General features: G+C 46.0%; 1 protein-coding gene across 5 annotated transcripts in view; it reads left to right on the top strand.

Annotated features, from left to right (window-relative positions):
- The window catches only part of PODXL2 (podocalyxin like 2), a 43154-nt gene that overhangs the window by 17671 nt on the left and 915 nt on the right, over window positions 1-24568 (top strand). For all 5 annotated transcript variants that reach the window (XM_066247218.1, XM_066247217.1, XM_066247216.1 and 2 more), the window contains exons 3-7: window positions 8396-9177; window positions 9934-10008; window positions 20594-20750; window positions 21355-21416; window positions 24226-24405. In XM_066247218.1, the coding sequence (XP_066103315.1) occupies window positions 8396-9177; window positions 9934-10008; window positions 20594-20750; window positions 21355-21416; window positions 24226-24405 (1256 nt within the window). The remainder of the gene's footprint in view (window positions 1-8395; window positions 9178-9933; window positions 10009-20593; window positions 20751-21354; window positions 21417-24225; window positions 24406-24568) is intronic.

Genomic DNA, 24568 nt, shown 5'->3' with positions numbered 1-24568 from the left:
ATACTGAAGGTCATCCATGACATACAGCTTTCCTGGAAGGAAGAAATAAAGTCCAGTGTATCCTGCATATACTGGGGAATAAGATTTACAAAGCTGTGATGAAATATAAGAGGAAGAAAACACAACAGGATCTATTTAGAGAACAAAAGGCAGCACTATAGTGAGATAAAAAGAAAAACAACCACAACCAAGACCTGGGGAATCCATGTTGTCCGGAGACCTGGAGCTTCATCTTAGTGACCTCTACTGGCCTCCGAGCCGGTACCCTGGGAGAGTGCAGTTTAAGTGCTGTGATAAATGATGTCACCCTCGGCAAGAACCTTCCTTTACATTTTACATTAGTCAGCCTCTAGTTAGTGAATCTTGTTTATTTTCAGCAATTCATTCAGCAAAATATTTGTTGTGTAACTACTCTGTTGATTTTGTATAACCACTGTGAAAACTGTCACGAATCAAGAGTTTTCACAAGAGAAGAGACATATTAACAGGAAGAATTTCAAATAAGGAACAATTACTATTGTTGGTTGTTTAACTCCAGGAAAAGAAGGCTAATAAGGTCAACTAAGACAATATGTAGGTTTTTTGTTTGTTTGTTTTTTTCCCTGAAGGAGATGCTTCCCAGGTGTTCCTCACTTAAGTTGTAAATGAACAGTTGTTTTTAAGGAAATTAGAGAGGGGGGAAAAGCCAGTCACAGCAATGCCTCTAAGGAGGCCAACCCGTGTTCTTGAAAAGGATTGCCAACCCACCTCTTCTATATAGATCGGCTAGGATCCTAGGCTCCTCAGATACACCTACCTGCTGGGGGCTGGATTCTGTGGGAAGCTTAAAGGAGTGCAAGACGTAGTGTAATGTAGAGAGTGCCTTGGGGAGAAAGAGAGTACCTTCCATGGGACAGGTGTTTTGCATTCATTATGTCTTTTCATCTAGTCCCGTGTCCCAGAGGGGTGGCTGTCCCCAGGGAGCCTAGAGGCCGGTTGTCCGGAATTCCAGTTCCTACCTGCAGAACTCTGAAGCTTAACTTTGGCTCTCTTATGTCATCCGGACAGATGATCAAAACCCAGGTCTAAAGAGATTGACTGTGGCCAGAGTTGCAGATGTTAACTGCTGTCAGCTTGCTCTTTGGGTTTGAAGCCAAGTTTGAATGCAGGCCTATCTAAGGAGCTGTCTAGAAAGACTGGTTTTGACTGCACTGGGCCTGAGTTTGACAACTTTATATAATAGCAGGCTCATTTAACTTCAAAGCTTAGAGAAAGTATCGTCTACTCTCCTAACATTTGTTTCCTCATCTGTAAGAGGAGGGCAGTGGGCCCTTGGATCTCTCAGAGCTCCTATCTGTTATGAGATACTCGGTGTCTGGGATGGGGGTCTAGATTTCCCCAGGACACTAGGGAATACGTAGTTTCCAATGATGGCTACCAGAGGACTGCAGCTTCACACAGCTGTTGCCTGGTGTGTCACAGAAGGATGCTCATGAGCTGGGGGGGGGGGCATGTAGGGCAAGGTCCTGGCTGTCCTCTAGTATCTCTTGGACAGTGAGAAGACTGAACTAGCTTCTGCTGAGTCCCCTTGCATCTTCACCACTTCTTGACCTTCCACACTTTGAGGCCAAGCTGGAACCTCACTGTGGAGAGCCTGAGTTGTGTCCGAACCCTCATGGGAACAGGCTCAGACTGGCTTTCTCGCTGTCTTCAACCTGTCTCTTGGGTATCTCTGCTTGCTCACCTTGTGTTCAGCTGTGGAGCGTGTGTGGAGTGCTCTGTGGCTATGTCTTTGTCCCAGGCAGGATTTGGCCCTACTGTTCCACCTCCAGAAGCCTGCAGTAGATGGAACAGGAAGGGCACTAAACAGGACAGGTTCTCCTTGTGTGGAGTCAGAACTCTCTGTGGCAGTGTCACTGGGTCCCAGGGATTTACAGCTCTCACTGCATGAGGACAGTGGAAGGCTGGCAGGTGGCCTCCCTTAACCTGGACAGGAGACCCATTCTTCCTTCCTTCTCCTCACCCCTGTTGGTGCCCACCTCTCCTCTCCTTTTTTTTTTCTCCTTATCTCTGGCTCTCTCCTTTTCCTGATATAATTCACATCTTTTTTTTCTCTTTTTCTGTTGCCAATTTATTCCTTTTTCCCCTCCAAAATGACTGCTAAGACTTCCTCTCCTTTCTCAGTGTTGCCAGTCCCTGGAAGCCTGGTCTCCTTGCCTTGAGCACCTGAGAAAAGCACTCTTCCCTGTCCACCAGGGTTGTTCTCTGTCTCGTGACAACTGCGGTCCTTCCCCCTGGAGCGTAGTGCTCTGAGCTCTTAGTCCAGGACGGCTGTCCTGTCCCTGCCTTCTTTTACTTGTCCTGGTGGTTCCAGCACATCTTCTAGCCAGTCGTTAAAATGTCGTCTTTTCAATCTCTCTGTCCCTGCCCCCATTCCCTCCCTCCTTCTCCTTTCCTTTTTCCCCTTTTTTCTCCCTCTCATCTCCTGTTTTTAAAAAGTATGTATTTGTTTGTTTGTTTGTTTATTTAGTGAGTGAGAGACAGCCATCCAGACAGACAGACAGGAAGGGAGAGAGATGAGAAGCATCAACTCATGGTTGCGTCACTTTTTAGTTGTTCGTTGATTGCTTGTCATATGTGGCTTGACCAGGGGGCTCTAGCCAAACCAGAGACCCCTAACTCAAGCCAGTGACCTTTGGGCTCAAGCCAGCAACTGTGGGATCACCTCGAAGATCCCACACTCAAGCCAGTGATCCCACGCTCAAGCTGGTGAGCGCATGCTTAAGGTAGCAACCTCAGGGTTTGTAACCTGGGTCCTCCGCGTCCCAGGTCAATGCTCTACTGCCCCACCACCAGTCAGGCTCCCCTCTCTTATTTTAAAATTTTTTCAAATTTACAGAAAACTTGTAAGAATAATTTCTATATACTCTTCACTCAGATTCCCCTATTGTTAATATGGCTTTCTTATTCTGTATATGTGTATATAGACATAGGAGATGGAATTTGTTTCTAAACCATTTGACAGTAAGTTGCAGACATGATACTCCTTTACCCATAAATACTTCAGTATGCATTTCTTAAGAGCAAAGACGTTGTCTTACAAGATCACAATGCAATGATCACAAATCAGGAAGCTGACATGGACACGATACTGTTACAGTCGTCCTCCGCCATCCTGCGGTTCACTTTTTGCAGTTTCACTGTATCGCGGACTTTTAAATCGTATATATCTAATTTTGTATTGTGGATTTTTCACAATATCATGGGATTTTGCATTATATATGTATATATTATTTTAAATTTTTTGCAGTAAAATAAGCATTTTCTAGCCTAGAAATTGAAAACAATATAAAAATATTAATTAAAACATTAAAAGAATATTAAATTGGAATAAAGCCTTAAAATACATATAAATAGTAAAATATAAGGTCGCTACTTCATGGATTTTCGCCTATTGCGGGGTTCTGGAACTAACCCCCCATGATAGATGAAGGACCACTGTATATAATTATAAACTTTATTCATACTTTGCCAGTTTCCCCAGTAGTGTCCTTTAAAGCAAATGCAAAAAGATATTTTTTCATAGTCCACTATCCAGACTCATGTACTGCATTTAATTGTCATGTCTCTTTTGTCTCTCTCTCTTTTTTTTTTTTTAATTTTTCTTAACTAAGAAGTAGGGAGGCAGAGAGACAGATTCCTGCATGCACCCCAAACAGGATCCACCTGGCAAGCCCAGTACTGGGGATGCTCTGCCCATCTGGAGCTGTTCCTCTGTTGCTTGGCAACCAAGCTATTTTAGCACCTGAGGCAAGCCCATGGAACCATCCTCAGTGCCCTGGGGCAACTTGCTCCAACTGAGCCATGACTGCCAGAGGGGAAGAGAAAGGGGGAGGGATGGAGAAGCAGATGGTTGCTTCTCCTGTGTGCCCTGACTGGAAATCGAACCCAAGACTTCCACATGCCTGGCCGATGCTCTGCCACTGAACCAACCAGCTAGGGGTGTCTTGCTTTCTTTTTAAAAAATGTTTTTCCATTGATTTGAGACAGGAGGAAGGGAGAAAGAAAGAAGCATCAACTCGTTGTTTTACTTAGTTGTACCATTTAGTTGTGCCCTCGTCGATGGCTTCTTCTTTTTTTTTTAATGTGCCTTGACTGCGGGCCTTCAGCAGACCGAGTAACCCCTTGCTTGAGCCAGCGACATTGGGCTCAAGCTGGTGAGCTTTTGCTCAAACCAGATGAGCCCTCGCTCAAGCTGGCGACCTCAGGGTCTCGAACCTGGGTCCTCTACATCCCAGTTCGACGCTCTATCCACTGCGCCACCGCCTGGTCAGGCATTTCTTGCTCTCTTTCCTCGATTCTCTTTGACTTATCACTCAAGTGCTTCTCCTGCTTCTCATCCTTGGAGTAGATTTCCAGAATAATGCTGTTTTTTCTATTATGATTTTACATTATAAAAACTTTTTCAATAAAAAAATCCTTGTGCACTGTTGGTGGGAATGTATATTGGCTCAAAAAAATTAAAATGGAACTGCTTTATGACCCAGCAATGCCATTTCTGGGAATATATCCAGAGAAACTCGAAACACCAATTCAAAAGAATATATGTACCCTTATGTTCATTGCAGTGTTATTTACAATAGCCCAAGTGCCCACCAGTAGGTGAGTGAATAAAAAAGCTGTGGTACACTTATACAATGGAATATCACTCAACCGTAGAAAAGAAGGAAATCTTACCTTTTGCGACAGCATGGATGGACCTGAAGATGATTATGCTGTGAAGTAAGCCAGCCAGAGAAAGACAAATACCATATGATCTCACTTATATGTGGAAGCTAATAAACACAATAAAATAACAAAATAGAAAAAGACTCATCAATGTGGAGAACAGACTGACGGGTGTCAAAGGAGGTGGTTGTTGGGGATGTGGGTGGAAAAGGTGAAAGGATTAAGCCAAGAAGAGAAATGTAGACACAGACAACAGTGTGGGGCTGGCAGAGGGTAGAAGAGGATGGATGGTGATGGAGACTTGGGGTGGGGAACACACAGTACAGTGCACAGATGATGTAGTATAGAACTGCACACCTGAAACATGTATCATTTTATTAGCCAGTGTCACCCCAATAAATTCAATAAGATATTTTTAAATTCCTTTAATGATAACAGGAGGAAGAATAACTAAAATTAGTCAAGTATTTGCTCTGTACTGTGGGCCTGCCCAGGTTTTATTTCACTGTATCCTGACCACAGCCCTGTGTGCTAGATCCTGTTATTACTTTACATATAAGGAAAAGAAGACATATAACTTACACACAGTGTGAAGTCACGTATTCAAGGCCACACGGTCAGTAAGATGTGTCACTGAGATCACACAGTGAAAGGAAAAGGAATCATGTTGGATGCTGAGAGGTGGTAAAAAAAAAAAAAAAAAAAAAGGAAAAATCCTGCTGATTCCAAGTGCCTGCAAGCAAGTGGTTTTATCAAGTCACTGAAATGAGTACTGGAAAGAGTGAAGGAAGATGGTGAGGGGTATACATTTGGGAGCCTTTAGTATAGAGACAATAGATAAATTGCAATCAGCAAATTCTGTGAGAAGTATAGGAGTGATGGGTCAAAGCTCACTATTTGGGAGTGATCACATTTAGGGATGCTCAAGACAGGAAAGGAGCTCATGCCAGATAGTGATGGAGAAGTCTGCATTGTGCTTGGAGGCTTTCTTCCCTCCATGAAAGGGCAGTTCCTGTGTGTAGGAGGCAGAAGACAGAAATCAAGACTTCAACAAGCACTCATTTACCACTGTCCTTTTTACTCTGGGTCAGGCACTATGTTGGCTGCTGGGAATATGGAGATGAAGGAAACTACCTTGCCTGTACGAGTTTGTAATCTAGTGAGGCCCATTTTATTCTTATGTCGTTTATCAAAACCATCTCCAAAACTTAGGACATTGATGCTAGAAAGAACCTTAGAAATCACACATACCAGAATCCCTATTCTTCGTATGAAAAACTGAAGCCCAGAGAATTGCTTACACATGTTTAAAATTGAAACTAATTGAAGTAACTAAACCTTCTACTCCCAGATCATGTTATCAGCAGCAGGGCTACTATTTATTTGCCATCTTAGATCACTATTGTAAACAGGGAATTCCACTGAGAACCAGGTTCTCTCTGGAGGTGTGGAGACTCGAATTTTGAAAAGTCAGCACCAAATTGAGTAGAGGGAGATTTGATCAGCTTGACCTCTTGGGACTCCCCTACCCCCCACCCCAGTGAGATTATGCTCGTCATCCTGCCACATTGGAGACTTTCTCTGATCTATTGGCTCATTGGAGCGCTTCTGAGGATTTCCAGCGCACGTCGCCTCCAGACTTCACCGCTAATCAGAGTGGCATGCCTACTCTCCCAGTCAGCCAGGGGGCTGACTTCTTCCTGTCAGCCAGCCACATGTCAGTTCCACCTCAGGGCCATGTCCTGCATTCATTCTGCTCTTATCATTTCCAATATCACCACCTTCATTTCTCTCTCCTGAACCATTGCAACAAGCCCCTCTTTTTTCTGCTTTTATTCATTCCCTCCATCTAATTCTTGCACATTGCTGTCATATTAATTTTCTAGTAATGGAATCTCATGACTGTCTTTGTTTTCTTTCCCAAGCACACATCTGACATTCTGTTCTATAGTATTCCTGCCAAGTGGTCATTTAAGCCCATTTCAATTTTAAACAAATCTGTGTTTTATGAAGTTCTTACTTATATTGAAATCAAATATTTTTATTATCCTTATTGTTTTATGGGTGTAATTTCCTTTTGAATATCTCTGAAGATGTTACAAAGAAAGTTTTCTAAGTTCTCTTTTGTTTACTAGATTAACTCTTCTCTCGGTCAGTTACTTTGCTTTCTCACCCTCATGCTTTTTTATGAACCCAACTTTTCTCCAATATCCTATGAACCTTGGTTGTTGTTTTTTTATATCTATAAACATGGTACTAGATTGCTCAGTATTAGAGTCTAGTCCTCAGCAGTTCTGTGGTCACTGTTCTAGCAGCAAGCCTCTCCCATGAATGTCATGACTGGCTGATATATGTGGGGAGTAGGTAAGCTTCCTACATAGTGTGTGTATGGGATAGAGCAATGGAAGATCTTAAGTTACTAAGTCTATATTACTAAAAAAAAAGTCACGTATTTCACAAAAGTGGGGTAGTTAGAATATCCCAATTCACTTAAATATTATAGTGGGCATTCAGTTATCACTGAGATCATTCAGCTCCTAAAAATCATACTTTTTCTTACAGAAAATCAATTTTTTGTTTTGTAATGATCCTTGTTCTAATTTTAATAATTGCTGTCTAGGCCTGCTGCACAGCTTCCACCCTGAGATTTATGACATTCCTCTCATTGTTTTGATTTCCTATGTCTTTTTTTTTGGAGGGGGGAGTTTTTGTTTGTTTGTTTGTTTTTCTGTGGCAGAGACAGGGAGAATCAGAGAGAGGGACAGATAGGGACAGACAGGAAGGGAGAGAGATGAGAAGCATCAATTCTTCGTTGCGGTTCCTTAGTTGTTCATTGATTGATTTCTCATATGTGCCTTGACCGGGGGGCTACAGCAGACCAAGTGACCCCTTGCTCAAGCCCGCGACCTTGGGCTCAAGCTGGTGAGCCTTGCTCAAACCAGATGAGCCTGCGCTCAAGCTGGAAACCTCGGGGTCTCGAACCTGGGTCCTCCGCATCCCAGTCCAACACTCTCTTCACTGCGCCACTGCCTGGTCAGGCTCTAAAAAGTATTTTAAAATTGTCTTTTCCTGGTAGCTCGGTTGGTTAGAGCATTGTCTAGTATACCAAGGTTGTGGGTTCGATCCCCGGTCAGGGCACATACAAGAATCAACCAATGAATACTAATCAATGTCTCTCTCTCTCTCTCTCTGTCTCTAAAAATCAATTAATAAAATTTAAAAACAAAACAAAAGAACCCTGTCTTTGATATTTATTATTTTGAAACAAAATTAGACCTCATAAAGGGAACCTTTTCTAATCGGGTCTTCTGGGTGAAATCCCCAGATGAGGATACACAGGCGGATTATAAAAACAATAGGGAAGATATTTATCAAGCTGTTAACAAGGACTGTCTCTGAGGAGTGTAATCATACAAACTTTCTACCTTACAGGTTTCTGTATTCAATGAATTTTTGTGGCAGATTTATGTCATTGTTATTATCATGAAGGAAATGAGGAGCAGCCTGTTTTATTTGCCCCGCAGTCTGTCCCCTTCCGCATTCGTACTTCCCAGTCTCTTCCAACACTGCCACTAGTGCGACCTCCCTGTGGTTCTCGCGGCTGTTTTGTATCATCTGCTGAGCAATTACTGAGCAAATCAGTTTGAAAAATGAAACTAGTGAATGAATTTTCCGTCTCTGTCCGTAGATTATGGTTTCCCAGACTTGACTGAGAAGGCAGGCCCCATAGAAGACACCAGCCAGGGTCAAGAGGCATCGAACCTCTCCCCTCCCTTGCCTAAGATGAACCTGGTGGAGCCACCTTGGCATATGGCTCCTGGAGAGGAGGAAGAGGAGGAGGAGGAGGAGAAGGAGGAGGAAGAGGTAGAGAAGGAAGAAGAAGAGGAGGAGGAGGAGGAGGAGGAGGAGGAACTGCTGCCTGTGAGCAGAGCTCAAGAAGAAGCCCAAACTCAGGTCCATGACTTTTCTCCTAACAGCAGCAGCCAGACACCCCTGGCCCCCAGACACAGGCATGAAGATTCAGGGGATCAGGCCTCCTTGGGTGTGGAGGTAGGGAGCAGCATGAAGCCAAGCCTGTCACCACCCTCATTCACCCCAAGTACAGTGACCCTGGGGGGTCAGGACGTTGCCAGCCAGGTGGCAGAGGGCACAGCTGCAGGGCCTGAGGTCGCATTTGAGACTCCTCAGGAGGCAAGTGAGGAGGCTACCGTGGGAATAGCTGTGTTGGCTGGTGAGCAAGGGGAGGTGCTGTCCTCGGCCTCATTCCCTCCAGCAGAAGCCCCCAGTGGGGCTGAGACCTTAGATGAAGACCCCCTTTACCCTGGAGCCTCAGCTGCTTTCCCTCTGGCCCCACAAGACATGGAGCTGACACCTCCCTCTGCTACGTTGAGAGAACAAGACCACAGCCAGCATCCCCAGGAAAGGCAGGCTGCCGAAGCTCAATCCAGAACCCCCTGGGACTCTGCTCAGGTAATGTGGAGGTGCACGCAGGCCATTGGCCACCCTGGGGCTGCGTGCTGGTGGGGGGTCTGCCAGGCTGGCGGAGGAGGCCCTTGACACCATGTGGAGGCTCAGCGGACTTGTTGAGGATGCACACCTTATGGCCCAGCAGTGTGTGTCCTCACCACACTTAAATGCAAAGTAGAAGCTTTGGAAGAGGCGGGTGCCCTGGCCTGGTTTCCATTTGTTCAGGTGCTCCTGCTGCTGCCCTTAGCTTCCACACTGCGTGCGACAGTGGTGAGAGTTTGTGCCTGCCCTGTGTTCTCTCCAGCCCCATTTCCATGCCCACTACCCCATGTGCAGTCCCCCTCACGAGTGCATGCCCAAGTCAGTGCTCACACCCCCCAGCACCAGAAGGAAAGGGAAGGGGTCTGACGTTTCCAGCCTGTGCATTTGGCCCACCAGCATGTTTTCATTTGCCTTGGGGAGCATTAGAAACAAGTTGGTCTCTAGCTGGGGCAAGCCCTCCGTAGTCTGGCCCCTTCGGCACAGTTCTGCATTTTCTGTGTGTCACTCCTGGCTCCTCCTCTCCCCTGCTCCCTGAAGACATATGGATTTGTGAACCCTGGGTTGGATCCTTGCCGAGGCTGTCAGTTCCCACCTAGCGATCACAGACCTACACCTGGCCTTCTCCGAGCTTCTCGAAGAGCTTCTGCCCATGCTCTCTACAGATACCTTCCCTTATGCCTTTGTAACTGTCGCCCTGCTTTCTGTTTCATTGTACAGGTGATCTGCAAAGACTGGAGCAATCTGGCTGGGAAAAATTACATCATTCTGAACATGACAGAGAACATAGACTGTGTGAGTGCCGAGAGCTCGGCTCAGGACCGAGGCTGAGATGGGAGGCAGGTGGCAGAGTGAGGGCAGTGGGTGGGCACTGGGGGTTGGCTGGTGAGCAGGGGGAAGGCAGAGGGGACCAGCCTAACCCAGGGGATGACCACCAACAGCCAAGACAGTGCTGTCATTTTGTTCAGATTTCTAAGGCCTCTTTTGTTCTTGCCCCCTCCATTTTTAGTAGGAATAGTTTTGCTTATGTGTGCAGTATATTCTCTCTCTGAAGATATTGAAATAGTTTTTAAAAATCGTTTCTCCCTGTATAGGTTGCTTTCCCCACTTCTTTCTTTTGGTTCAGTTTTTCCCCATGGATGCTGGGATTTACCACCAGAAGGTTGGTTGGAAGCTTTGAGCATGGTGTGGTAGTTTCTTAACTGTGGCTTTTCAAGACAGTGGTCTGACTGGGTCATTTCATTTAAAAATTTCTAATCTCAACATCTTTATGTCTTTACTTGTAGGTGATGAGACTGTTTGAAAAGGTACCTTCTGTCCTACTGGGAGTGTAGGAGGCTCATTGCCAGTGTTCTGGGAGGCTCAGTGTCTCTCTATTAGAAACGTGTGCATAAATATATTTTAACTCCAATTATAATTTTACTCTATATTATATTGTTTGCAATGTGAACCCCTCCCACAGTTGTGCCTGGTGGTAGCTCAGTTAGAGACCCTCTCTTTTACCCTCTTAAAAGAGCAAACTTCAGCCCTGGTCATTGGCTCAGCGGTAGAGCGTCGGCCTGGCGTGAGGGAGACCCGGGTTTGATTCCCGGCCAGGGCACACAGGAGAAGCGCCCATTTGCTTCACCATCCCCACCCCCTCCTTCCTCTCTGTCTCTCTCTTCCCCTCCTGCAGCCAAGGCTCCATTGGAGCAAAGATGGCCCAGGCGCTGGGGATGGCTCCTTGGCCTCTGCCCCAGGCGCTAGAGTGGCTCTGGTCGCGGCAGAGCGACGCCCCGGAGGGGCAGAGCATCGCCCCCTGGTGGGCAGAGCTTCGCCCCTTGTGGGCGTGCCGGGTGGATCCCGGTCGGGCACATGTGGGAGTCTGTCTGACTGTCTCTCCCCGTTTCCAGCTTCAGAAAAATACAAAAAAAAAAAAAAAAAAAAAAAAAAAAAGAACAAACTTCCAGTCTTCTGCTAGGAGGGAGGGACATTTGTCAGCTGTGCAGTGTTGGGGAGAGTAACTAGGGATCCAGCTTCTGCCTAGACTTTCAAACAGTGTTTGTATTTTTAGTACGGTTTCGTCCCTTCTTGCCAAGGTAGCCATGCTACTTACTGCAGAGCATTTGGGAAGTTTGATGGTATAAGTTTGATTGCTTCTCAGCTTTCTCTGTTCTGGCTTAGGATTTGACTCTTTGGGGCATGCTAAATCAGGGAATTTTTTTTAAAGTCTTTAAAAATTAAAAATTTTCAATTAAAGTTTACATTCATTATTCTCTATTAGTTTAAGATGTAGAGCAGAGTGGTTAGAAAATCATGTACTTTATAAACTGGGCCTCCTAATGTTTCAAGTACCCTCCTGGCCCCATACATACGTTATCATGATATTATTGACTATATTCCCTATGCATTAACTTAAATTTCGATGACTGTTCTGTAACTACCAGTTATACTGCTTAATCCCTTCACCTTTTTTACCAGCTCCCAAGTCCCCTCCCCTCTGACAGCAGTCAGGGTGTTCTCTGTATCTGAGTCTGTTTATGTTGTTCTGCAGATTCCACATAGAAGTGAGATTATATGGTATTTGTCTTTTTCTGACTTATTTCACTTAGCATGATACCCTTTAAATTCATTCATGCTGTCACAAAAGGTCAGATTTCATTACTTTTTATGGCTGAGTAGTATTTCATTGTGTAAATGTATCACAGCTTTTTATTATCAACCCAGCTACTGATGGGTGTAGTTGAACTGCTTTTTTAACTTGACTATTATCAATAGCAGTGCACTGAATGTAGGCATGCATCCAGTCTTTCAAATTGGTGTTCAGGATTCTTAGGATATATACACAGAAGTGGGATGGCGGGGTCATAAGGCAGTTTCACTTTTAATTTTCCAAGGAGCCTGCACACTGTTTTCCACAGTGGCTGCACCAGTCTGCATTCCCACCAAGAGAGCACAAGGGTTCCCTCTTCTCCACATCCTCGCCAGCACTTGTTGATTGTGGATTTATTGATTATAGACATTCTGACAGGTGTGAGGGGCTATCTCATTGTGAGTTTGATTTGCATTTTTCTGATGATTAGTGGTGTTGAACAATTTTTCAGCTAAATCAGGAAATTCTAACTCATCCATCCAGATGTTGTTGCACTTCAGTTTTGTTTTGGTTTTGTCTTTGTGGTTTTAGACTTAAAAAAAATTCTCTACTCTTGTTTGGTGGGTTTGGGGGAAAGTGAAAGTATATATGTATGTTTAATACAAAAATGATCATTGAGGTGTTTCTTTTTCTCAGCATCATTATAAATGGATAGATATTAGTATGCTGATATACTTTAATACTTCACAGTTACTCTTCTTATTGATGCGCCAAAGCCCTGTCTTTGGTCAGTCCTTTTGACCTACCTGTTAGTATTTGGAAGCTTCCTTGCTTTTTGGCATAATAAGTTGTTCCAGGCTCATCTTGTATGTTTCCTCCCCCACACTCACAATCAACATTTCTCCAGCTCTCATTCTTTTTATTGAAAAATGGTACTTAGAGACCACAGTAAAGGTACCAGGGACCCTTAAGTATTTGGTATGTATACTTTACAGTAATGTCAGAGATACAGTTCTTCTCTGTCTAGATACACAGATATTAAAATGCTTTCATTCTGCTTCCCGTTTTTGCCTTGTCATCCTTATCTCATATTTAATGTCTACCTAGTCAGTAAATTTTTATGGTGGATATTTTTATTTTGGTAAAAAAAAACTAACAAAATTTGCCATCTTAATCTTTTTTTTTTTTTTTTTTTTACAGAGGCAGAGATAGACAGGGACAGACAGACAGGAACAGAGAGAGATGAGAAGCATCAATCATCAGTTTCTCGTTGCGCATTGCGACTTCTTAGTTGTTCATTGATTGCTTTCTCACATGTGCCTTGACCGTGGGCCTTCAGCAGACCGAGTAACCCCTTGCTGGAGCCAGCGACCTTGGGTCCAAGCTGGCGAGCTCTTTGCTCAAGCCAGCTGAGCCCGCACGCGACCTCAGAGTCTCGAACCTGGGTACTTCCGCATCCCAGTCCGGCGCTCTATCCACTGCGCCACCGCCTGGTCAGGCCATCTTAATCATTTTTAAGTATACAGTTTTAAGTATATTCACATCACTAGGAAACAGATCTACAGATCTTATCCGTAAAACCACCTCCCCTTTTCCTGCCCTCTTAGTCCTTGACAGTCACCATTCTGCTTTCTGTCTCTGACTTAGACTGTTCTAGGGACCTCATAAAAGTGGGATAGTTTTCTTATTTTGCTTAGCAGAATGTTTCCAAGGTTCATCCATGTTGTAGCATGTATCAGAATTTTCTTTCATTTTAAGACTAAGTATATAATATTCCATTGTATGGATAGACCACATTTTGCTTATCCATTCATCTGTCAGTGGATATTTGGGTTTCTTCCATCTCTTGGCTGTTGTGAATAATGCTACTGTGAACATAGGTATACATACTGACTGGTGGTGGCACAGTGGATAAAGCAGCAACCTGGGATGCTATGGTCTCAAGTTCGAACCCCGAGGTCACCAGCTTGACTGCAGGCTCTCTAACTTGAGTGCAGGGTTGCCAGCTTGAGCATGGTATCATTGACATGATCCTTTGGTCACTTGCTTGAGCCCAAAGGTCACTGGCTTGAGCAAGGGGTCACTGGCTCGGCTGGAGCCGTCCCCGCCCCCCCCCCAGGACAAGGCACACATGAGAAGCAATCAGTTGAAAACTAAAGTGAAGCAACTACGAGTTGATGCATTTCATCTCTCTCCCTCTCTGAAAAAAAAGGTGTATAAATATCTCTTCAAGACCTCGCTTTCAATTCTTTTGGGTGTAGTCACAGAAGTGGAATTGATGGGCCATGTAGTGATACTGTTTTTAAATTTTTGAGGTGCTGGCATACTGTTTTCTGCAGGGGCTGCACTATTTTGCAGCCTTATCAACAGTGGATAAGGGATCCAGTTTCTCCACATTTTCACCAATACTTGTTGTTTTCTGGGTTTTTTTTTGTTTAATAGTGGCCATCCATTAGGGTATGAGTTAGAACAGGAGTCAGGAACCTATGGCTTGTGAGCCAGATGTGGCTCTTTTAATGGCTGCATCTGGCTCGCAAATTTTTAATTAAAAAAATGTTAAAAATATTAAACATTCTCGTATTACAATCCATTTATTTCCTACCGCTCATGTTCATGGTTGCGGGTAGCTAGAGCCAATCACGGCTGTCCTCTAGGCAACACCGAATTTTTATTGGATAATGCGTAATGTACACGGGTTGTTGTATGGCTCTCATTTTAAAATATGTGGTGTACATGGCTCTGTCAGCCAAAAAGGTTCCCAACCCCTGAGCTAGAATCTCATTATGGGGTCTGTTTGCATTTCTCTGATAATTAGTGATGTTGAGCATGTCATTATTGTTAATAGTCAATACTTATTTTGCTTTATCAACATACTTGTTTCTTTGCTCATGTCTTTTTACATTCCCATTCCTTTCTTCTGTGTTTAACTCCCTTCTTCCTGAAATATATCCTTTAGTGGTACTTTCTGGAAAGATATCTCATCCTTTACTTACATAAAAATGTCTATAATTTTCTCTTTCTGCTTTTATAATTTTTAATTTTGATGTCATTTTAAACCTACAGAAAGAATAGTACAAAGAAGTCCATATATTCTTCAGCCAGATTTACGAATTGTTAGCATTTTTTCAAACCGTTTGAGAGTAAGTTGAAGGCATCATTTCTTTTTGCTCCTATCCTATGGACATGAGTGTGTGTTTCTCAGAATGAGATATTTTTTTTAGAGAACCGTAGTACAGTGATCACAGTGAGGCCGTGGACATGAGCAGAAAACTGTAATCGAGAGCAGCAGGGATGTGACGGAGGAAGCAGAGGCGGAGGAAGCAGAGGCGGGCGTGCTGAGGGGAAGGACCACAAATGAAAGAATGCGGAGAACTGGGTTTTCCAGAAGCCTCCAGAAGGAATGAAGCCCTGCCAACACTTTGGTTTTAAACTTCTGATATTTAACAGGAGGAAGAGGGCTGTTTGGCTGGTTTTAGTCACCCTGCAGTACACCTTCCGAGCAGCTGTCCTGCCCACCACCTTGGCTCCTGAGCTTCCCTTCCCCTGGCCGATTGCCTTGACCGGGTCTGAGGCACACAAGATTCCTGTCATTTCTGTCGCTGTTACTCCATCTTGGCAAGAAGTAAAACTTTGAGTGAATTTTTTAATAGACTGCTGAATTTTGAAAGTAAATATAAGGAGACCAATCTACAATTTCCTAGAAAGTTGAGGGGAAATAGTCACTGTAGGCATTGAAGGTCACATCACCTCTACTTCCTAGAAACAAGATGCCATTTTACAGAGAGATTTCACATTGGCATATCTAAAGATTGTTGTAAAATTGCCTTCTCTGAAGGCCCTAAAATCTTCTAATGGTTCCTTTTCCTTCTCTTATCAAAATTATACTCAAATTCCAAGGAAACAGATCTTTCCAGAGTCATAGCTGTTTTTTGTTTGTTCGTTTGTTTGTTAAGTTAGAGGATGGGAAATAGTGAGACAGACTCTCGCATGCACCCCAACCAGGATCCACCTAGCAACCCACATCTGGGGCTGATGCTCGAATCAACCGAGCTATGTTTAGCACCTGAGGCTGACTCTTGGACCAACCAAGCCACTGGCTACAGGAGGGAAGAGGGAGAGAAGGGGGGAAATGGAGAGGGGAAGAAGCAGATGGTTGCTTCTCTTGTGTGCCCTGACTGGAAATTGAACCTGGGACGTCCATGTGCACGGCTGACACTATCCACTGAGCCAACTGGCCAGGGCCAGAGTCATAGCTGTTAAAAGGATTGACCATTGTGCCCAAACCTTCCATCTAATGCCTACAATATTTTCCCATAAGAATATAAATCTAAACTATTAAATAAGTAAATAACCAAATAATAATAAAGAAAATTATAATCTATAGACCTTATTTAGTTTTTACCACTGGTCCAATAATGTCCTTTTTGGCTATTTTTCTCCTAGTTTATATTCTAATCCAGGATCATGCATTGCATTTGCTCGCCATGTGTCTAGTCCTTTTAGTCTGGAACAACAGCCATTCTTTGTGTTTAATGATTGTGACATTATAGGCTAGTGATAGCAGGGCGTAAAAAATGAGGCTATACAGAGAACATGTCTTCAGAAAAAGGGAGAAAAGTGATCATAGTCTCACAGGGAAAGTCTTGCAAGTTAGAGGTTCAGTTTGAGGACTTGGATCCTCAAGATCTAGGAAAAGCAGTGCACACTCACTGGCTTCTGTTTGACCTCAGAGATCACAGGTTAGTTCTCTTCCCCCTTTGGGCGCAGTTGTACATTTCAAACATAGTTAGGTTTATTTGTTTCAATTTGTGTTTTAGTTTTTATCTCATCCTGTTGATTTTAATTTTATTTTTGATTATGTAAAACATTACTTTGGGTCTGAATATCTAAGTGTTATACAAATGTATACTTAGAAAACCACCGCTTCCCCCTTCATCTTTTCCATTCCACCTCGCCCACTCCCTCTAGATATCCAGTCATACTAGTTTCCGGTTACCTTTCCTGGTTTTCTTTTTACAGAAATAAGCAGATGTATAATTTCTTCTCTCTTTCTTGCAGAAGCGGCAGCATACTATTTCTATTTGTACTTGAAAGTCCAGGGTTAAGTATCAGCGGGTTTGGTCCTCTCCCTGTGTCCTCACACGGAGCTCCCTCTGTTCATATCTGTCCTAATCATCTCCTCTTGTAAGAAAACAAGTCATTCGACTAGGGTCTTCCCTAATGACCTCCTTTTAACTTAATTATCTCTTTAAAGGACCTCCTTTTGAGGTCCTGGGAGTTAGGACTTCGACATATGAATTTGAGGGGACACAACTCAGTCCTCAGCAATACTCTTGCATTTTGTTTTCTGGAAATCACTTTATGTCAGTTTATGGATATCATTCTTAATTATTTTTTAAAATCGAATAATAACTCATTATATTTGATAAATAAACCAAACTTTATCAAATTTCCTTTGTATGGGCATTTAGATTGTTTCCAGTATTCTGTAACTACTTCCAATGCTGTAGTTAATAATGTATGCATGCATTTTTGTGTTGTTGGGATGTATATTCAGAGTAAATTCTTAGAATTGTGATTGCATATGCAGTTTGCTGGATATTACCAAATTCCCATTTCCTCTCATTCTTTTTTTTTTCCTAGAGAGAGAGAGAGGAAGGGAGAGAGATGAGAAGTATCAACTCATAGTTGTGGTACTTCAGTTGTTCATTAATTGCTTCTCATATGTGCCTTCATGGGGAGGGGTAATGGGGGCACTCCACCCAAGCCAGTGACCCCTTGCTCAAGCCAGTGACCTTTGGACTCAAGCCAGCAACCATGGGATCATGTTGATGATTCCACACTCAACCAGCGGCCCTGCACTCCAGCTGGTGAGCCTACGCTCAAGCCAGTGACCTCGAGGTTTCGAATCTGGGACCTTAGCATCCACTGTGCCACCACCCATCAAGCTCTCATTCTTACTAGAAGTTTATTAGACCTTATTTTTCTATCTGCAATGTTTTTAAACACATTTTTACGTTTCTTATGTCTTTAAAATCTCTCTGATTTATTCTGGGTGAGTTCCACCTCTAGCTTCCAAATTAGTAACTCTCCTCAGTTATGTCTAATCTTCTGTTTGAACCATCCATTGAGTCCTTTTTTCTTTTAATTTATTGATCTTAGAGATAGGAAGGGAGCAAGAGAGAGAAACAGAGATCTGTTGTTCCACTCATTTATGCATTCACTGGTTGATTCTTGTATGTGCCCTGACCGGGGATCGAACCTGCGACCTTGGCATGTTGGGACGATGCTCTAACCAACTGAACTACCCAGCCAGACGAGTCTTTAATATAGATTACGTTTTATATTTTTAGAGTTTCTATTTGATTTCAAATCTCTCTTTTCAATTTTGTTCTTTTCTTTCATATGGTTTCTTTTTCTTATTTTAAACATATTTATGATTTCTTTCATATTTAGTGACAGTACCTCTTGGCATGTCAGTTTTCCTGTCTATTGCATTTGTGCCTTATTCCTTCATATGGATCATAATTTATTATAATCTCATCTTGAACCCCAGGTTGTAAAGAATTCCTACAGAGAAATTTCAGGGAACCTTTAGAAGTTCCAGTAGTCTTAGAATAACTTCAACCTTATTTCTTGGCTTGCATTTCTATACCACAAAGGACTATGAGTTTGGACTCCACTGCCAGGTTAAGTGCAAGCCCGGGGTTTCTAAGTGACCTTAGGTAGTATTGTTTCTCCTACCCTTGGACAGAGAGGATGGCATACCCCTGATAGCTCATCTCGGTGAGTGGGAAATTTTTCAAGTCCCCATTTCAGGGGGCTGCTCTTAAAGTTTCTATGCTGGTCCTCTGCTCTAGTTCTGCACTTTGCCTGGGCCAGGAGCCCATTTCCTGTCTTCATGTGAACACTGAAAGTCAGGTCTCTCAACTGCTGAACCCTGTATCTGGGTCCTGGACCCCCAGGAATTACTGTGACTTCAGTGCCAGCTTACCTTTATAGCTTTGAGCTCCCTCAGTTTCTGCCTCTTTTGAGCTTGAGGTTGGACATGCTTTTAGAATATCCTCATTGTTTTGTTGTATTTGATCTGGTATTTCCATGTGATTGTAGTAAGCTGGGAGAGCAGGGCTTTCCTCAGTTCTGTCTGCCATATTGCCAAGTCAGAACGAGCCGATGGGAAATGACATGTCCCTCCTGTTTGCTATAAGGACTATACCAGTGGAGCTGGACCCTGTACAGTGGGAGGAACCGTGTGGATTTGTGAGAAGGATCATCTGCCCAGGAGTAAGCAAGGAAGATAGTTTATACTCATGAGTGTACTGCACTTAAGGAAAATTCTAATGACTTACAATATATGTCCAGAAAAGTACACAGATCTTAATTATAAAGCTTGATGGATTGCTTAGATAAAAGCCCACAGACCCACAGTATCAGTCTGGGAGAGTCTGATGACTGTATGTTTCATATCGTTTATTTTGTAGGTAAGAATTGAGTGTCAGTGGCCTGGTGGAAAGCCCTAGCTTTGGAATCTAAGTAATTTGGGTTCTGCCATTTATCAGCTCCATGACCTTTAGCAAAATACTGCACCTCTCTGAACCGGAGTTTCAGCATCTGAAAATGTGGGCATGTTGTCCTAACAGGCTGGGATTAGTGTAAGGACTAAGCCAGGCAGACAGTTGGACCCAGGAAAATGTGGGGCATGCACATGTGATGAAGCATAGGGCTGTGACATGGCAGGGGGCACAGTCATGGCTGGAGGGGGGTTTTGGGGGGTTTTGCAAGCAGTGGGACTCCTGGTCACCATGCATTCAGTGTAATTTTTTCAGGCAGGAATGGGTGTGCATCCTTTGCCCACACATATATGTACACATACACACACACGTGAAGAGGTTAAGAACCATTTCAGGAACTAGGACTTTCCTGACTGCATCTGACTATCTCCAGGTACCAGTCTTCTCCCAGACTCAAAACTGAGTTGGGTTTCTGCTACCCAGTGAGTGCCAAGACTTGCCCCTGAACCTGGTACCTGCATGATAATGAGGAACTTTATATGGTAGCCTTCAGGTGCACCTGGCATCTAGGGAAAGCTCGTCAGCTTGGGCTCTAGCAGAAAGGAGACTAGGAGTGTTAGGGGTCCGGAGGGGTGAGATGCCTGTGCCTCACGGCAGCTTCACAGCAAGGCTCTCAGGAGAGCTGAGCAGCTGGCAGAGGGGTGTCTGGTTGGGAGCTTTGGAGGCTGGGAGGAGGGATTGTTGATTTCCTAGGAACAGGGGGAGAAGGCTGTTGGATTCCCTAACTCTGAGCTGTAGCACTGCAGTGACAGGTGAAAGGTGAGCACAGACTGCTTCCCACCTCTCCTCCTGGTCCTTGGCGGCTGTATGGCTGAAAACATCTTTTGTCCCTTGCCCCCACGCCCCAAATACCCATCCCTTGCACCACACCCTTGAACACACCGGCCCCATGAGCAGCCTTCCTTACTCCTTCGCGTGCTACACACCCACTTCCTGCACTTGTCATCACATGTGCCCCCAGCTCAACTGCAAGTATCCCTGAACAGCTCCACGCCTTCCTCGTGGCGCAAAGCCGAGGCAGGAAGGAGCACCGGCTGCCTGTAGGGAGAAACCCCACAGTCCTCCCACAGCCAAGCTCCGCCTCTCGAGGGGTCCGGAGCAGCCCTCTCTGGAATAGCCAGATGGCCTGTCCCAGTGTTTGGCTTGTGAGTAGAGGTTGGAGTGGGGGCTGGGCCTAGAGTCGGGTTATTAGAGCTGTCTACCTCACTGAGCATAGGCTTTCTTTCTGCCCCTGTAGGAGGTGTTCCGGCAGCACTGGGGGCTGCAGCTCCTGGCCCTGGTGGAGGAAGTGCTCCCCCGCCATGGCAGCGGCCCCCATGGGGACTGGCACATCTCCTTAAGCAAGCCCAGCGAGAAGGAGCAGCACCTTCTGATGACCTTGGTGGGCGAGCAGGGTGAGCAGCGGTGGGAGGCACCCACGGGAGGGGGGCACTGGCATGTCTGGGGAGGGCCCAGGAAGGCGGTGGGAGGCAGGCCAAATCAGCAGCTGTTCTCCAAGGCTACGGAGCTCTCCCACAGAGCTGTGGGAAGTGCAGCCAGAGCTACTGGATGTGAGATTGCTTTTAGGGTAGCAGAATGAGGTGCTGCTTGCACTCTGTGGTTTAGGGTCCAGGAGTACCAGCAGGCTTGGAGACGGGAGGAGGAAGGTGGGAACATTGGAGACAGGAGGGGGAGAGGTGTGGTTTCAGCACGGATGCTAAACGACACTGTACACTCTGTGGCGGGCTGAGAAGGGGTGTGTTCAGAACGCAGCCTTAAGAAGCGATGGAAGTGACTGCCCGGCAGCACAACTGTCTGCGGCACTCATTCAGTCTCTTCAGTGAGTCAGGGGACAGCAAGCAAAGGAGAGAGCGGTCGTGCATGCAGCATGAGACCTGTGTGGTCAGGAGCCAGGGAGTGAGGCTCTAGCTCAGGCCAGAGGCTCTGCAAGGCAACCAGGAGTCCACAGGGAGCGTGCCTCAGTGGCCAAGGCTCTGCTAATGATGATGCCTCCCCCAGGGGTGGTACCTACTCAAGATGTCCTTTCCATGCTGGGTGACATCCGCAGGAGTCTGGTGGAGGTAAGAGGACAGGGACATGTTCCCCTCCTGATCCTGACGTCTTTGGGAGTGGGGCTGCCCTCCCCAAGGGCAGGAGGGCGGTTTGCACCAGGTGGCCCAAAGGAGCAAAGCACAGACTCTGCTCTGTAGCTCCTCCTTCAGGTCTCCTAAGAGTTCCTGCGGGAGAGACCCTGGACGAGCACTGACTGGCAACGGCACTGCACAGGCAGCGGCCAGGGGCAGAAAGGGGCCGTGGGTGTGTGTGGGGGGCGTCAAGAGAGGACTCAGAGGGGAGGGGACCTCTGAGGGGCATATGCACTGTGTCCGTAAAGTCATGGTGCACTTTGACCGGTCACAGGAAAGCAACAAAAGATGATAGAAATGTGAAATCTGCACCAAATAAAAGGAAAACTCTCCCAGCTTCACACCTATTCAGTGCAGTTCGTTGTGGGCTCACGCACAGATTCTTTAGGGCTCCTTAGGTAGCTGTCCCGTATAGCCTCTACAGACTCGTCACTGACTGATGGCCTACCAGAACGGGGTTTCTCCACCAAACTGCCGGTTTCCCTCAACTGCTTATCCCACCGAGTAATGTTATTCCTATGTGGTGGCGCTTCGTTATAAACGCGCCGATATTCACGTTGCACTTTGGTCACAGATTCAAATTTAGCGAGCCACAGAACACACTGAACTTTCCTCTGTACCATCCACATCTCGCCTGGCATGGCCGTGGGCTGCTCCGTTGTATACACGGTGTTACACCATCATCTGTGCACGCGCACATGCTGCCACATCATCCTATAGAAACTGGGAGGGTTTTCCTTTTATTTGGTGCAGATTTCACATTTCTATGGCCTTTTGTTGCTTTCCTGTGACCGGTCAAAAGTGCACCATGACTTTACGGACACACTGTAGATGGGCACAGGGGAGTGTTCTGGGTAGACAGTGAGAGAAGCACCATGTCTGGCTCAGGGACTGTTCAGAAGCCCAATGGGTGGGAGCACGTGCTGCAGCTCCAGAACCACAGGAGAAAGCACAAGAGGCCTGGGCATTTCCTCGGAAACCAGGGCACAGCAGACAGCCTGCCTTCATGAGATTCATCCCTGCCCCAGTATCCGGCCAGTCCAGGAGACCTTGGCTGAGGAGGCAGGCTGGCCACCTTAAGGGCAGAGCAGAGCCCTGGCTGGTGAAAGGGGCAGATCCCCATTGTTTCTTATACTGCTCCTCATTCCACTTCTGTTCCACATATCCACATCATCCCACAGCTCCACCCAAACCCCTTCCACTCACTGTGAAATCCAGCCATCAGTCATCAGTCCTCCTTTTTGAGGGCTGTGTGGTATTTGACAGCAAGATGAGCTGTGCATGGCTGTGGCCCTGCCTCGTCTAGTCCACTCAAGGCTGAAGGTGGATCCTCTGGGGCTTCCCTGTTTGAATTAGTGTATTGAATGCTTACTGAGTGCCAGACTGCTTGGTTCCCTCACCTCCACCCCAGGGCTTATGAGCACTAAGTAAAGTACCCTACTGAGTACTGTGGGTACCCCATTTAAGGTTAGAAGAGCTGGCACCCAGGGAGGGGTGGTGACTCACCTGATGTTGCACAGCCAGTAGTGGTCATGCCAGCCTCTGGACCAGGCCTGAATGACTCAAGACCCTGGTCTTTCACACAATGCTGGAGCAATACCAAGGGCTGCTCCGGTGGTGATCATCTGGGTTTTTAAACCCTGAAAGCTGGTGGAAACAGGCTGGCCTTGACCCTTTTTATAGACCTTCTTGTCTCTACCCAGCCACTGGGTGGTATGGCTTTACCAGACACTTCATGCTGACTGACACGGCCAGAGGCATGCTGGGCCTTTGCAAGTATATTAGTGGGCAAATTTAGCAAGTTCTAGCAATAATGGACCCTTGATAACTTAAAAAGACAATAGAGAAAAGTACTGGAAATATATAGGCGGTTCACAGGAACCAAAGCAGAGCCAAATACCTGGCATTAGAAAGAGGATTCTGAGGAGGGCATCTCACCTTCTTTGCTCCTTTTCTGCCTGGATGCTGATTGGTGGAGAGAACATCTGCTGGGCTGGGTCAGGACACAGCAGCCTCTGGGCCAGAGAACACAGGCTCACCCAAGACAACCTGCAATGTGGGACTGGGACAGGGTAGCTAAATGCCTTTGGTTGACCTCTCTAGTGGGACAAGGGAGGAAGCTGGGAGGCTGGGGACAGCCCATATCATTGGCCGGTTCCCAGCATTCCCTGTACTGTTTCTGGCCCTTAATGGGCAGGATGATACCAGAACATCCCACCCCCAAGGTAGAAAGTGTCTCAAGGGCCTGCCTCAGTGGTGGTGTGTGGTGGAGAAAGTGTGGCTGGGGCACCACAGCTGCCCTCGTCTGTTTTCTTCCTTTACTTTTTTAAACTGGTGGGACAGATGTGGGGGCTCTAATTTGGATCATGGCTGACAGCATGGGGGGGGGGCGCAGCCTTAGTGGGCAGTCAGGGCCATGACCAGATGGATTTAGAGCCAGACTTCTGTCCAAGCAGGGTTAGGGTCAGGCAGAGCCATGGTGGGAAGGAGAGGGGAAGCAAGGAATGGAGATACGGGCCAGAGAGCTTGGAGCTGCCCCTAGTTGAGTAGAGTGGGCATAGGGCAGAGAGAGTTCCTCATCAACACAGATCCAGGCCTCTAAGGGAGCTTCAGGAGCCAGGAGTGTGCTAACTCCTACTCAAAGCTTGTCCCTGTTCCAAAGCCCCAACCCCCTGGCCCCATGCGGGGGTGGGAGCCATGGTACTCCAGGACCTCAGCTGAGGAGCCTGGCCCCTTCCAACCCCAGATTGGCATCCAGAACTACTCCACCACCAGCAGCTGCCAGGCCCGGGCCAGCCAGGTGCGTAGTGACTACGGGACGCTCTTTGTGGTGCTGGTGGTCATCGGTGCCATCTGTGTGATCATCATCGTGCTGGGCCTGCTCTACAACTGCTGGCAGCGCAGGCTGCCCAAGCTCAAACATGTGGTGAGCATGGGGGTAGCGGGGGCACAGGTCCTGGGCTGGGGGCAGTGCTGGTGGAGATGGGAGTGCTCAACATCTGTCATCTGGGGACTCAGTGTCCTCATCTCAGATGGGCTGGTAGTAACTGTCCTGGGCTGGGGTACTGCAGGTGAGGCTGTCCAGTGCC

Source organism: Saccopteryx bilineata, chromosome 11 (genome assembly GCF_036850765.1).
Source record: "Saccopteryx bilineata isolate mSacBil1 chromosome 11, mSacBil1_pri_phased_curated, whole genome shotgun sequence".
Lineage (NCBI taxonomy): Eukaryota > Metazoa > Chordata > Mammalia > Chiroptera > Emballonuridae > Saccopteryx > Saccopteryx bilineata.
The sequence above is the reverse complement of the archived record's forward strand: the minus strand, read 5'-3'. Positions and strand labels throughout refer to the sequence as shown.